The sequence below is a fragment of the Lynx rufus genome, unplaced genomic scaffold, assembly GCF_022079265.1.
Source record: "Lynx rufus isolate CCGP_SWC_20201006 ecotype Redwood Valley unplaced genomic scaffold, mLynRuf1.p SCAF_3, whole genome shotgun sequence".
Classification (NCBI taxonomy): Eukaryota; Metazoa; Chordata; class Mammalia; order Carnivora; family Felidae; genus Lynx; species Lynx rufus.
Genome location: NW_025814845.1, coordinates 186335854 through 186350200, shown reverse-complemented (window position 1 = coordinate 186350200; position 14347 = coordinate 186335854). Strand labels below are relative to the sequence as shown.

At 41.1% G+C, this 14347-nt stretch overlaps 1 protein-coding gene across 4 annotated transcripts in view; it reads right to left on the bottom strand.

The window, feature by feature from the left end:
- The window catches only part of PDLIM3 (PDZ and LIM domain 3), a 29957-nt gene extending 16371 nt beyond the window's left edge, over positions 1–13586 (bottom strand). For 3 of the 4 annotated variants that reach the window (XM_047092135.1, XM_047092134.1, XM_047092136.1), the window contains exons 1-3: positions 13494–13586; positions 5026–5177; positions 3334–3418 (exon numbers count right to left, since the gene is read on the bottom strand). In XM_047092135.1, coding sequence (XP_046948091.1) covers positions 3334–3418; positions 5026–5177; positions 13494–13586 — 330 coding nt within the window. The remainder of the gene's footprint in view (positions 1–3333; positions 3419–5025; positions 5178–13493) is intronic. The other variant, XM_047092137.1, reaches the window with a different exon arrangement.
- Positions 13587–14347: the final 761 nt, after the last annotated feature.

Genomic DNA, 14347 nt, shown 5'->3' with positions numbered 1-14347 from the left:
TGGCGTTTCAGATCGCAGGGGTTGTGCTAAAGCTGAGCTATGTTTGTAGGGAATGTCCGTCCTGAAGGGCCAAGTTACGTGAACCGATCATGCAGAAATCTGGCCTGAGGATCATCAGGGTAGGAGGCCTCTGGCCCATTAAGGGAAGAACTGAAATGGTTCTTATCTCTGAGACCTTCGAACACCGAACACCGGCCTCCCTGAGAGGGTGCCAGTAAGAATGAGCCATGACTCAAAGTAAAGGAATGTTCAGAGGCTCCATCTGACTGGCTTCTGGAGCCTTTAACCCAAGCTTCACCTTTCGTTCTTTTTTTTTTTAAACCTATCTCATTCTCTATGTTTCCCCCATTTGTGCTATCCTAAATATCCATATTGCTTAACCCCAAGATGTAGGACACATGCACTAATATATGATCGAGGAGAGGCCAGAGTATTTAAAATTAGGGTTATTTTAAAAAGTCCAGTTTTTGTAATAATTGTGGTCATAAATTCAAAGTTGTAGATTTATAAAAGGGGCTTCTTCTAGAACGAAAACTCAGGCAATGTCCCTTAAACTCCACTTCTGGACAGATGTTAGCAAAACACAGCCTCCCATTTTGGTCTGAGCTCAGCCTGTGCTTACTAAATACTTGCTGAGGTCCCCACACGGCAGAGCAGGTACCGCGACATGGTGAGGGATCACTGGGGATTTGGTACTCTGGTCGTATCTATTTTTTTTTATTAATTTTTAAAAATGTTTATGTATTTTTGAAAGAGAGGGTACAAGTGGAAAAGGGGCACAGAGAGAGAGAGAGAGAGAGACAGAGGATCTGAAGCAGGCTCTGCCCTGAAAGCAGAGAGCCCGACGTAGGGCTCCAACTCACAAACCGTGAGATTATGACCTGAGCTGAAGTCGGATGGTCCACCGAGGGAGCCAACAGGTGCCCCTGACCCCATATCTTAGCAGCTCATATTGGTGAGATCAGATTTTAAACATTAGGAGAAGTCTGGAATGGAAAATTAATTTGCGGAAGGGTGCAGTACAATTTTGGATGTGTACTATATACGGAAAAGGAAATTCAGAATTTTATCCATTTCGTCCTGGTGACAATAAGAGATTGGGTGGTCGATAAATGCATATGTGTGAGCCTTAAACTTTCCTTTCTTTCTGTTGCTTTTTAAAGCACCACATGATCTCTTTTTCTCATGTGTTGCCTCTCAGGGATGAACTGGAGGTGGGACGACGCTCAGGCATTCCTGCAAAGGACTATCTACAAGTGACAGCTCTGCCTGGGAACCTTGTTTTTTCCTCCTGCAGTCTTGTCTTCTATCTAAGGTAATGTTGATGACAGGTATTATTCTTCACTAATCCACCTCGGAGGCCAGGGGCTAAGCCACCACCAGCATTCAGATCCCTTCTCGCCTGACCTAAATCGCATTCAACTTGCATGACCACATTTACCCTGCAGCAGCTGGGGCTGGGGGCAGCCAAGCACCATTCTGAGAATTGCTTCCCAGGTTTGGTCCTGGGCGGTGGTAGAAGAGGCAGTTTATCCATTTCCTTTCATTCATTTGTCAGGTATTTATTGAGCGCTTGCTGTGTGCTCTGCCCGGGAGGCTCAGAGTAAAGAGAACAGACACAGCAGTCCTCACCTTCATGGATAGCCCAGATCACGCTCCCTGCCTTTGGGGCCTGTTTTCTCCTCCTTTGCTCTTAATGATTTTTAGGCTCAGGCTCTTCCTTTCTTCCAGTCAAAGGTCTAGGGCAAGGATCTAATAAACTCATGCTCTCTAAAGGTTAAACTACTCAGGATGTTTCTTCTCCTGGGGGGATTGTATTTGAACTTGAAACAAAGTTTTAATCCAAAGCAGTTTGTAATGACCCATGTAATGGTGATGTGGAAGGCAGTCCTGGTGTCCAGGAGGTCCTATCGCGTGGGCAGCTCCCACCTCACTGTCAGGAGAGGCCAGAGGCCTTCTGATCAGAGCCTGGTGGGAGGCGGGTACCATACCAGTCCCACCGAGAGCTCCCACTAACTTGAAATCTCTATAAACAATTCGATGTGCCAAGTTCTTTTTCTACAGTGTTTTATTTAGGTCTTTGAGAAGCCCTATGAGACACAGGTACACGTTACTCTGAACGTGTTTTTACCGAGGAGAAAATGGAGGCTTATGAAGAAAGTGGAAAACTGGAAGGGACAAATGCAGGAGTTGATCCTGAAAAGGCAGATGTTGCGAAAGCATAAATTACAAATATGTTTTCAATGCATTTGCAGCAGTTATATAGGAAAACTACAGTTTGGGAATATTTAATCAGTTTAGTAGGAATACTTGTTTAAAAAGGGATACCCAGGGGTGCCCGGATGGCTCAGTCGGTTGGGCGTCCGACTTCGCTCAGGTCATGATCTCACGATCCGTGGGTTCGAGCCCAGCGTCGGGCTCTGTGCGGATAGCTCGGATCCTGGAGCCTGCTTCGGATTCTGTGTCTGTCTCCCTCTCTCTCTGCCCCTCCCCTGCTCACGCTCTGTCTCTCTCTCTCTCAAAAATGAATAAACATTAAAAAAATTTTTTTAAAAAGGGATACCCAGTTTATGTAGCTGTCTCTCTAAACTTGGGAAACCTCTGGCTAAGGAGAGGTCCTAAAATCCTTTCCTTAATTACATTTTGCATACAGCACGATTGAGGCTTAGTTTAATTTCAGTGTTTTTGGAGCTTTTGAAAATAGACATGGTCAGATAGGCATCAGATTATTAGATTAATTTAGCTCATTAGAATTGCCTCAAGGAAAAATCCTCTGTCTTTTTTAATTCTCCTGCATGGGCAGAATATCACCATGATTACATAATGCAAACCCTTTTTTGTCGAGTAAACTTAATTATAGAACTCCAGAACTGAGAATTAAAGAAGAATGTAAAATAAAATCTGGGTGAAGACCTGGAAGAATTGAAGTTCACAATAATTATTAAATTAGAGACACCTGTTTCAAATGCTAGACCCTAATTTCGTTTAGCTTTGTTTTAACATTTTAAACTTCTTGGATTATGTCATGGTCATATGGGAGAAGTCCATCAAAAAGAATGAAAAAATAAGTGGACTGTACATAGATACAGCCAAATTTTTCCAGAGAACATATCTATCTTTTAACAAGGTGCTTGTCTGGGCAGACTGCTTTTTTTTCCTGATGGAAAAAGCACATGGGTAATATAAATTAATCTCACAGAGTAAAGACACACAATGGCTCCATCAGGTGGCTCATTCTAAGTTTTTTGCATTTGCCACTTCTTCCTCTTGGAAGGTGTCCACATCATTTAAAAGGAAATAGAATGTGAATATCATTTACTCTAAAATTCATACCTGTGGTTCTGATTCCAAGTTGATTTTGAAAGGATGAGCCTTCCCATCTTCAGATACCTGTGGAGACCATAAGCGAGTTTCTGCCCTGTAAATAAAAGAAATTTTGTGAGCTCCAAATTCTAATGGTACTTTCAGTTATAGTATACTTTAATCTCCCATCATATTTATCGAGATACTATCAAACCTTGATAGTTTAAGCAAAAGCAATGTTCCCTGGTCATTATTCTGTATTCTCCCATCTAATTAGTTTTTTTGCATACTTTTGGGGAAACTTGAGTGGATAAAAATTGCATGGAGGACTACTATAGACTGAAGTTTGGGTCCCCCCCCACAAGTCCCCGTGTTGAAGCCCCAGGCCCCAGTGTGATGGTATTTGTAGGTGAGGTCCCTGGGAGGTAATTAGAATTAGAGTAGGTCATGAGGGTAGAGCTGTCATGATAGGATCAATGTCCTTACATAAAGAGGAAGAGATCTGAGATCTCTTGTCTCTGTGTGCATGCACCAAGAAAGGCCGTGTGAGGATATAATCAGGAACCTGACCGTGCCGGCACCCTGGTCTCAGACTTCTAGCCTCTAGAACTGTGAGAAATGAATTTTTGTTGTTTAAGCCACCCAATCTATGGTATTTTTGTTATAGGAGCCTGAACGAAGGAAAAGACATTGTACAGTTTCTGGAGAAAGTAGGTTGCCAGCACCTGCAGGCAACAGTACAGGAGAGGAAGATCCTGGAGGCAGATGACCACAGGGCAAATGCTCTAGGTTTCCCTCCTTCCCTCCTTCCTACCCAGGCCACTGCAGGAGACACCGAGTGGTTTGCCAGGGGGATTTACTGTTGGCATCAAGGAAGTGAGCTTTGTCCAATCTCATGTCCTTCTCATGTATCTGTTTGGGACCATGTGCTCCTAAGGGACTGTGTGCTTGGCAGGAACACAGGTCGTGGGTAAATAGGAAAAGAGTCAATCTCACCCCTGAAATGGCAATTGGCTGATTGATTGTGCCTTCTGAACCACAGCAGGGAAAGTTGGGAATACAATAACAGCAGGATAAACACACACTAACAACCACTATTTAGTGTGAAAACATTATTTTCACAATGGGCTATGGCAAGAGATCAGGTTCAATTTCCTAATTTTTGTTTTGTTTTGTTTTGTTTTTGTTGTTGTTGTTAGAAATGTCTCATTCTCTAACGCTCTCACTCCACAGGCAGTCTTATACCTGGTCAGATTCTTCTGGGCTGAATTCTGTACAAAACAGCCAATGGCATACAGGGTATTAGCAACTGGTTTTCAACATGATCCCATTTTGGTAAGTCAAGAGAGTCTTCTGGAGAATCTTTAAATTCCATCCCATTCTCTACTGCATTTAGAACAACAGTACAAGTAGCTGTCCTGTACATTGTTTCTGTGGCCAGTACCTTTAATGGTGCTATTAACAGGAAAAAGAATTCTTTTAGCCTCTTTCGTTATTGTGACATTCCAAAGAATTCTTTTCAGAAATAGTTTGTTAGCAACTACTAGGCTGACTGACATCAGTGAAGAACAGACCAAAGTAGCTGATATGTTTAAAAAAAGCCAGTCAAAATTCTAGGCCCTGTGACACTCCTTTGCACTGGGAGGATGAAATCATTTCTAGTTCTAGTTCAGGTTCTCCTGCAAAACAGATCACATTTTAACACCATTAATTAAAGAGCACCTGTCAATTTTGAGGCACAGCTGGTGGCCTGCTGCTTTAATCCTGTCCTGTGCATCCGCGTGAGTCATGGACTCTGTACCAAAGCCATCAATAGCCAGGATGACATCTCCTGGACACAGGTGGGCAGCTGCCGCCTTGCTTCCTGGAGTAATCTGGAAGAAATCATGGCATCATTTAAAAACCAACATTCCGCACTATCTTGAGTTTTGTGACTGACATTTATATTTTCAGCTTGGTAACATTTTAAATGTTTCACTGGGCAGGGAATTTTATTTTTTTTATTTTTTAATATATGAAATTTATTGTCAAATTGGTTTCCAAACAACACCCAGTGCTCATCCCAACAGGTGCCCTCCTCGATACCCATCACCCACCCTCCCACCCCCCATCAACCCTCAGTTTGTTCTCAGTTTTTAACAGTCTCTTATGCTTTGGCTCTCTTCCACTCTAACCTCTTTTTTTTTTTTTTCCTTCCCCTCCTGCATGGGTTTCTGTTAAGTTTCTCAGGATCCGCATAAGAGTGAAAACATATGGTATCTGTCTTTCTCTGTATGACTTATTTCACTTAGCATCACACTCTCCAGTTCCATCCACGTTGCTACAAAGGGCCATATTTCGTTCTTTCTCATTGCCACGTAGTACTCCATTGTGTATATAAACCACAATTTCTTTATCCATTCATCAGTTGATGGACATTTAGGCTCTTTCCACAATTTGGCTATTGTTGAGAGTGCTGCTATAAACATTGGGGTACAAGTTGGGTAGGGAATTTTAAATCTAACTTAAAATAACTCTTAATTGGTCCATTGTGTTAGCTCTATTTTTCCACCATGCTAAATATTTTTGTTTTTTACTAATGACATGTCATCTATAATGACCTCTCTTATTCTCTTTTAAAACATCTTCCTTAAATCCCTGCTTGAATCATATTTTCTTTGCTTTAAGCTAAACAGTTCATTCTTTAGGTATTATTTCACCCATAACTCTCTATTTGGGAATACAACTCCCCCAAATTAGGGAGCTTTTATATTTGAATTGAAACTACTGTAGCATCCCTATAAGTAATGATCTTTGAAATTCACATGAAGGGGGATCTAGGCTGTAGAAAGCTAGAAAGAGAATGACTCCTGCATTAATAAGAAGAAGCCATATAATATACAAAATTATAACCTTTAATGAACTATTCAGAGAGCTAAAGCTGCAGGGCAACCAACTGGCCTGGGATCCAAGGAAAGACAGGTGCCTCCACGGAAAGTAAGCAACTCGTATCACTGTATCAGAGCATAGAGGAACATGGGACCACCATTTTAGCCATAAAGAAGAATTCAGCCAAAGTTATGAACAAATTACTAAAGTTAGCATTGAGATTCGAGAACCCTTGGGGATGGCAGACACAGGGAAGTTTGCATCCATAAACAATCTCTTCTCTATGAATGAAAAACAGATTGAACAAATGAAAACAACTAACAAGATGCTAAATTTTAATTGAACCTTATCAGTAATTACATTAAATGTAAATGGTCTAACCATATTCTGATATTTTAACAGCGATTGTCAAACTAGGTAAAAAAAAATATCCAGTTTTATGCTGTCTACAAGAAACCCATGTGGATTTCTTTTTTGGGAGGGTGGGCTGGGGGGGGGATGAAAGGAATACTTAATGGGAAACATATGGTTATTAAATGTTTAAAAGATAGCAAATTTGAAATTATTACCATGTTGAGTATTCGGTGTTTGATTGCTATACCTACTCCTAATCTTTCTGGGTAAATCCCAATTATTTACAACCACCTAATAGTCCTTACCTGGTCTTATCCTACCTACTTCTTTCTCTAACATCATCTTATACCATTCCTGCTCCCATCACCCACTGTTCTGTAGCTATTGCAGTTTCCTTTTAGTTCCTCAAATAGGGCAAGTGTGTACCCTCTTCAGGGCTTCACATGCACTGTTCTTTTCGCCCAAAGTGTTTCCCCCACTCTTCACCCAGTTGCTTCTCCTCATCCTTTAGGTCTAGACTTAAATATCACATTCTCAAAGAGACTTCCCCAAACATCTGAAGTAGCTTCTCCAGACCCTCCCCGATCATTCTCCACCATTACATTTTATTCACTTCCTTCCTGAAGACAATTTGTATTTTAATGTTTGTTTATTTACTTGTGTATTGTCTTGGCAACCAGACTGGAAGTTCTTGAGAATATCTATAGTAGCATGTATATTTCTAATACATTGCAGTGTTTATTCCAGTGTTTAGAATTAATGGATAATTAAAAATGAATGAAGTGGATATTTAAATAAGCTCATGGAACAAAAAGACCTACTCTCTACAGAACCAAAGATTATAGCTATTAATGTCAACCCATCATTGTTACATCTGCAAATTTCCACTGTTTAGAGCAGAAGAATGCATAGGACTTGACTTAAACCTCTAGCTGCTCTAGAGGTAAACTAGGTTGTTCTTAATATTTTACTTGAGGATAGTCATTCATTCATTTTTTTTCTCTATTTACTTAATCTAGCTATCAATTCTGTTTAACATTGTTGCTCTAAGGGATATCCAAGTTTCATCTAAATGAATAAAATTGCTGAGGTAATAAATTCTCATACTTTGAGATCTTCAGTCTCATCACTAAAATATTTGTTGTACTCACTTCAGTTCTGTGATCATGTCACTATAGTGATTGTCATCATTTTCTGATAGGAACAGTTAATAGAAGCTTGGTGAAGACAATGGGGATTATTAGATCTCAGCCTTTGGGAGACATTTCATAGCTGTTTTCTACTTGGAAATTCTCCCAGACCCAGAACTGTTAGAAGAATAAAAGTTTCCATCCCTAGTGTGACTTGTAGGGATAAAAGTAATATTAAACTTTTAATTTTCTCTAGCTATAGTTTGTCAAAATCAGTACTATCTATTTTTAAACTCCTAAGACCAGAAGTCTTTTCTTTGAGTTAAAACATGTTAGAACCTGGGGTTCTTGCTTGTCATAAAGACTCCTATCATACCCTAAATGCCTGGAATCACAAATCATACACTCTAGGAGAGGAACGAGGGAATTTGTGTTTCAACAAATGCCTCGGGTGATTTCCATTATTCATATCAATGTATTGTTTGGGTCCATTTGGAAAAAAACGAATTTAAATCACAGGTAAAGCATCTATAATATTCTACTTACTGCAGGAGACAGGAGGGAAGCACAAGATATGGCCATGGTGACACGTTTATGTTAAGAATAAAAATGATTAAAATAGTTATGAACAAGGCAAGTATATATGAAAGGGCTGTGCTGTGGGGTATGAGTCAAAATAGTGAGAGAGCCCATTGTTCAGTTGTTCTCTGTTGCCTACAAATAAACTCCAGTGCCCTACCTGGCATCTAAAGCTCTCTGGTGCCTGGCTGTAATCTACATTTCTAGGGCCATACCTCAGACCAATCACATCAGAACCTCTATACATAGCGCCTGGGCATGAGTATTTTCACAAGTTATCTGGGTGAATCTACTGTGCAGCCGGGGTTGAGAACTATTATTGGTATCGTATTACTAAGAACTATTATCTTACTGAATTCTCAAGACACTCTTTTAAGATGAGAAAACTGATGCTCTCAGAGTAGAAGAAGCTTGCTTGGGGTCACACATCCTGTGAAAATCTGTAATTCCTGGTAGGTCTAACTCTGTAGCTCAAGTTCTTTCACCATCCTACAAGGCCCCTCCTGCAGGCAGTCTTTGCCCTGACTCCTCCTACCCTTGGCCATACTTTTCGCATGGAATCCTGGACAGGCTGTGTCATAGAATCCTGGACAGGTGTGTTATGTATGTATATGTCCCTTCTCCTATTCGAGTGTCTCAGGGGTGTAGAAACCCATTACATTATAACTGTATCCCCCACAGTACCTTCCACATACAGTACATTCTGCAATTAATAGATAATTGTGGGATATTTGTGCAATTAATAGATATTTCTGCAATTAATAGATAATTAATAATGAATGTTATGAACATATGAACCATCACTTCCATGCAGACATGTCTTTGGTAGAATAAAATTCAACAGGTTTTCCCATTGACCTTCCTACTGCACTTGAAATCCTGGTAAAGGATTGCATTCAACTGTAAACATTTCTTTCTAAAAACTCAAATTTCAAATATAGTTTATATTGGAGTAACATACTTTTCTATGTTCAAGCCTGCAAAACTTAAGAATACAGTAACATTTTCTATATTGGTACCCAAGTCCATATAGTGTTCTCAGTTAGCCGTGATCTTGGCCGGACTGTGCTCTGAATAGGAAGGAGGGAGGAGGAGGGGGAGGGAGAGGCATTGAGTGGGAAAGGACATACCAGCCTCAGATGTATACAATAATTTTACATCTCATACACAAAAGAAACTTGTACTTTATTCCAAATTGGACCATTTGTGCAAACAAACCATCTGTAACTTGGCTGTGATAGCAGATCCACCTTCTGGGTGGTCCAAACATTTAAAAAAAGAAAGAGACTCCTTAGAATCTTCTTGCCAGAAAAAGAAAAGCTGCTCACTTAGAGATGTGAGCCTCAGATTTATTCTGTGAAATGCAGAGGCCAGTAATGTATGGTGTTTGCAGTAACAACCCTTCCACATACACAACGGAAATTCATATTGCACCTGGTATAGCACACCTATTGCCTACAAACTATTTTCCTACAAATTGTGCGTATCAGAACCCACTGCTAATTTTTTGTCAAGAATGCCTGGAGTTTGGTTTACCTTACTTCTGATGTCTTTTATGATACAAATCAACCCGGCTGATTAATTGGATTACCAATGATTTCTGGAGTGGGGACCCTTTGCCCTACCTAATTCTGTGAATTGTAATATCAATTGCTAGAGAGAGTTACACTGGTAACCCCCTGCCCCAACTCTAGTGGAGTAGAGGCCCACCGTCTAGGGGCATTTGCATTTGCAGAGTGTGGAGCAAGGAGGGAAGGCCATAGCTTGCTGCAAGACAAAAGCCGATTTGACTTGAGGCACGTGTCTCATTTATAGGAATTTTGGTGGTATTAAGTTTAGGCATTGGTTTCTCAATTCTTTGCATACTCAAGAACTTATCTCACACAGACAGAACAATTAACAATAAAACAATTGTCACTTATCTTTATTGTAGAATATTTTGAGCATACAATCTGCACCTATTGTGATAATAATAGTTACATAAAAAGCGAACAATTTAAACAATCATTCATATCATGTCTATATTCCGTGCTCAGCACTGAGTGGCCCGTAAATTTTAGAAGTTCCTGCCTTCGGGGAGCATGCAACTTGTGGGATACAGATGTACTGAAACATCTGTGGCACAAAGCATGATATAAAGGAGAGGTTGTAGGGCAAAAGCTATGGTAATCAAATGGATGAAATGCTTGTTATTACAAGAATACTATGGGAGTGGTATTTGATTGGGTTTCCATAGGCACAGAGGACAGTGGGGTAGAGTGAGGAGGAGAAATCTGGAGAAAAATGATGGGGGTAGATGTGGTAGAGAAATCTAAGTCGTCCAGGGCAGTGACACAAATGCCGGTCAACCTATGCAGGGCGAGGAGGAAAGGGAGAGAGAAGGAAGAGAGAGGGAGGAAATGAAGTTGGAAACTTGAGTTGGGAAGAGGGCGGAGCCCGGGAATGTGAGCAAAGACCACACATTTTATTCTCTCTAAACTGGTGTCGCCATTGAAGGATTTTTAAGAAGGGGGAAAAGAGAAGCCCTCCCCAAGGCAGCTGGTAGGAAGATACAGAGTGAGTCTGGGAGGGGAGGGAGACAAAGAGCTCGGTGTGAGGTCATGGAAGCTTGAAGAGGGACAGTGGTGGAAAAAAAGGGACATGGTAGATGTTAAAGATTGGGAACCAGTAGGACCAGGCGATGAAGCGGATGGCGCAAAACACCTGTTGGCAAAGATCTGCACAACAAGCAAGATTCTTCTTAAATGTGTGGACTTCAGAATGCAGGCTTTGGAGGCAGGCAGGGCTAGTGTCAAGTTCCGTCCACTTGTGATCGTCAGCAGGTTAATGAAATTCTTGAAGCTGCATTCTCTCATGTGCAAAAAGCTATCACTACTACTTCTCTTACAGGATTATTATGAGATTTAAGTGAGTTAGTGCATATAAAGGGCTAAGGAGCATGCCCAGGAAGCAAAGGAGTGCACTAACACACATACAATCATACCAATACCTGTCCGTATAATACAACAATGATACAAGCAATAGAATTTTACTGTGTTTTTTTTTTTTTTTGAGATCTTTATTTATTTTTGAGGGGGAGGGGAGCAACAGAGAGAGAAGGAGACACAGGATCCAAACCGGGCTCCAGGCTCTGAGCTGTCAGCACAGAGCCTGACGAGGGGATGTGAGTTCATGACCTGAGCCGAAGTCGGATGCTCAACCGACTGAGCCACCCAGGCACCCCGAATTTTACTGTTTAATTACAACACTGATCATTCGTTTTGTGTAATATCTTTTAGTGTTGTTACAAGTGATTTTTACTGTTCTTATAATTTTAATGGAAATATTCTCAGTTAGGTGTTCACGATGGCAAAAAAGTTCAAGTGAATATATTTTCATTTACTCAATGTGAATCTGTCATGCGCATGGTTTGGGGAGCACTTGGAATACAGAATAGCTGAATTTCACCTGCTATTCTTGAATTAAATTAATTGAAGAGAAAAGGCAGAGTCAAATGAAATAATCATTTATGGTCACGCATTGTTATTGAGCCATGTGAAAATGAGTGATACAAATTAGTAATGAATCAAAAATTCAAGTACGAATTGGCTTCCCAAATAATAATTGTCGTGTCAACTACATTTGCCAATAGCTCCTGTGGTTCAGTGGCAAAATATAAGTACTGCTTTAAAATAAACGTTATTTATAATGTCAACAATGCAAAATTTCAAACATAAGATTAATCATATTGATGTGTTACATAGTAATAGCAAGATATTTCTTTTATAAATCACTTAAAAGATTTTGGTGATGAGATTATTTCTTTAGTGTTTACTATGAGTTATCCTTTGTTAAGATTCAAGAGCTTATTTCCTTTCATCTAAACAAATGAAAACTGCTTCAGAAAGTTTAAAAATATTTCTTAGTAGAGATAATGGAAACCGTTTTGGTTGGTAAATCCATAAAAGGCATTCATTGCTTGGCCCAGATCACTGAACCATTTTCTGCTTAATTTACTTAGGAACTTTTTTGGAGGTATGTTAAGTTTTCATGTCTCATACAAAAACACATGTCAGATGTGTTTATATGTTTTCAAACAATGTAAAACAAAGCTTGAAATGTTCCATGGTATGCGTATGTATATATGTATGGTACATGTTGTGAGATATTTTAAAAAGACATTGGTTCCCAAAACTCATAGATATATAAGTAGAGCAGAATTCAAAAGGTATTACCTTGTTTAAAACTCTATAGGAGTAAGTCAGATTATAAAGTATACGTTTATAAAATACACTATAAGCAGTAAAGAAGAAAACATGAGAAAAGTATAATATTCTGAAAGTTTATGCTTTTTGATTATGTTTAATATACCTTATATTGATAATTGAAGTAATAATTTTCTATTAAGACAGACACTTGTGTTAGAAAAAAAATCAACTAGACAAATCACTTATTTACTGACAGGGCAGAAATCCCGAAATTTCCTTTCTCTTTCTTTCTTTTTTTTTTTTTTTTTTTGTCAAATTAGACAATACTCCAGGGAATATTAAGTAAGGAAAGCTGGACTCTGATAATAAAGTATTATTTTCAGAGTTACTAGGCTGAATGTGACTTTCCATCAGGTAAACTAAACTATCTGACGGGTTTTCTTTGTAGTTTGAGTTATAAGGTGATGATTCCTAAGCCAAATTCCCAGCTTTGGAAAATATTTATTCAAAATGCCTGGAAACCTAGGAAAACACATTCATAATATTTTCCCCGTCTGGGCTGATACGAGCGGTTCCAACTTGGCCGACCCAGGTTGTGCCCTGCGATCAGCGCTGTGCCGAAGTTTTCATCCGTAGGAGAAAAGCGCTCAGGTGCGCGTTTGGCTCTGAGGAACCACCGCCAATGTCAGTCATCCCTCCCTCCTTCCTGGGACCTCATTTCTTTTGTTGCCGAAAGGAAACGGGGGTTCGAGAGCAGAAGCCCCCACGCCCCCACCCCTCGCAGCCTAGCCTTCTCGGAGCCCAGGGGAATCACGCTGTCAGTTCACCTCTCCTGGAAAGTTGCTGGGGACCGAGAGGATGCAGAGACCATTGGAGCGGACTTCGTAAATTCTCCTGAGTTGCCCTGCATCCTCCCAGCTGCTTTGCCAAGTTGCTGCCGCCCCTCGAACTGTGAGCCCGAAGCGGAGGACCCACACCCGGCGCACCCGGGGCTTGCTGGCCACTCTCCGCTCCTGGGCAACCCGCCGCACGCCAGCCCCCGACTCGCAGCGAAAGAACCGAAAACACCTACCCTGGTGATGACCAAAGGCTGGTTGAAGTCTATGCCCCCCGAGAGTCTGAAGCCCCAGGGCGCGGGGCCCGGAAGAACCACGTTCTGGGGCATGGTGCTCTTGGCGTGGTGGCCTTGGCTCCCAGGGACCGGGGCGCAGCGAGGGGTGGCCCTGCCCGCGGCAAGTGTCCCCGAGCAGGACAGCCACTCCGCTCCCCAGAAAGTGCCCTCGCCCCGATTGCGGCCGGGGAGCTTTATCCCCGCTCCCGAGTGACGTCACTGGCCTACCCGCGTCCCCACCCCCTCCCACCAAGGAGAGCTCCAACTTTGGAAGAAAGAGACGCGCCAGACCCGCGGGAGTTTACAGACGCGCACCGGCTGGGTGCAGCCTCCCAGACCGCTCTGGCCGGCGCTGGAGGAGGCTTCGGGTTACAACCTCCAGTGGTCTCTTAAAGTAACACCTGTCCTCCTGTTTATCTTCGACGCGGAGCTCAGCAGTGCGCTTCATTCGGAGTTAAACGCACTTAAAGCACAGCTTCTAGGCTTCCAGTGAAAATGAAACAAAAGCTTCATAAATGCAGTTAGTTGTTTAGCAATTTTGAGTGCGCTAATATTTACTTATTAGCTGTGTGACCTTGGTTAAATTACCTAACGTCCTTAAGTCTCCGTTTCTTCATCTGTAAAATAGGAGTCATAATTGTACTTCTCTCAGGTTATCTTGAGAATTAAATAAGCTATTTCTGCCTAATGGCTGGCACAGCATCAATAATTATTAAGCATTTCTGCAATTAAGTACACATAGTCACATTTATTGATGGGTATATATGATATACATTAACATATATACACATATATTCAAAACCTATTTTTTAAAA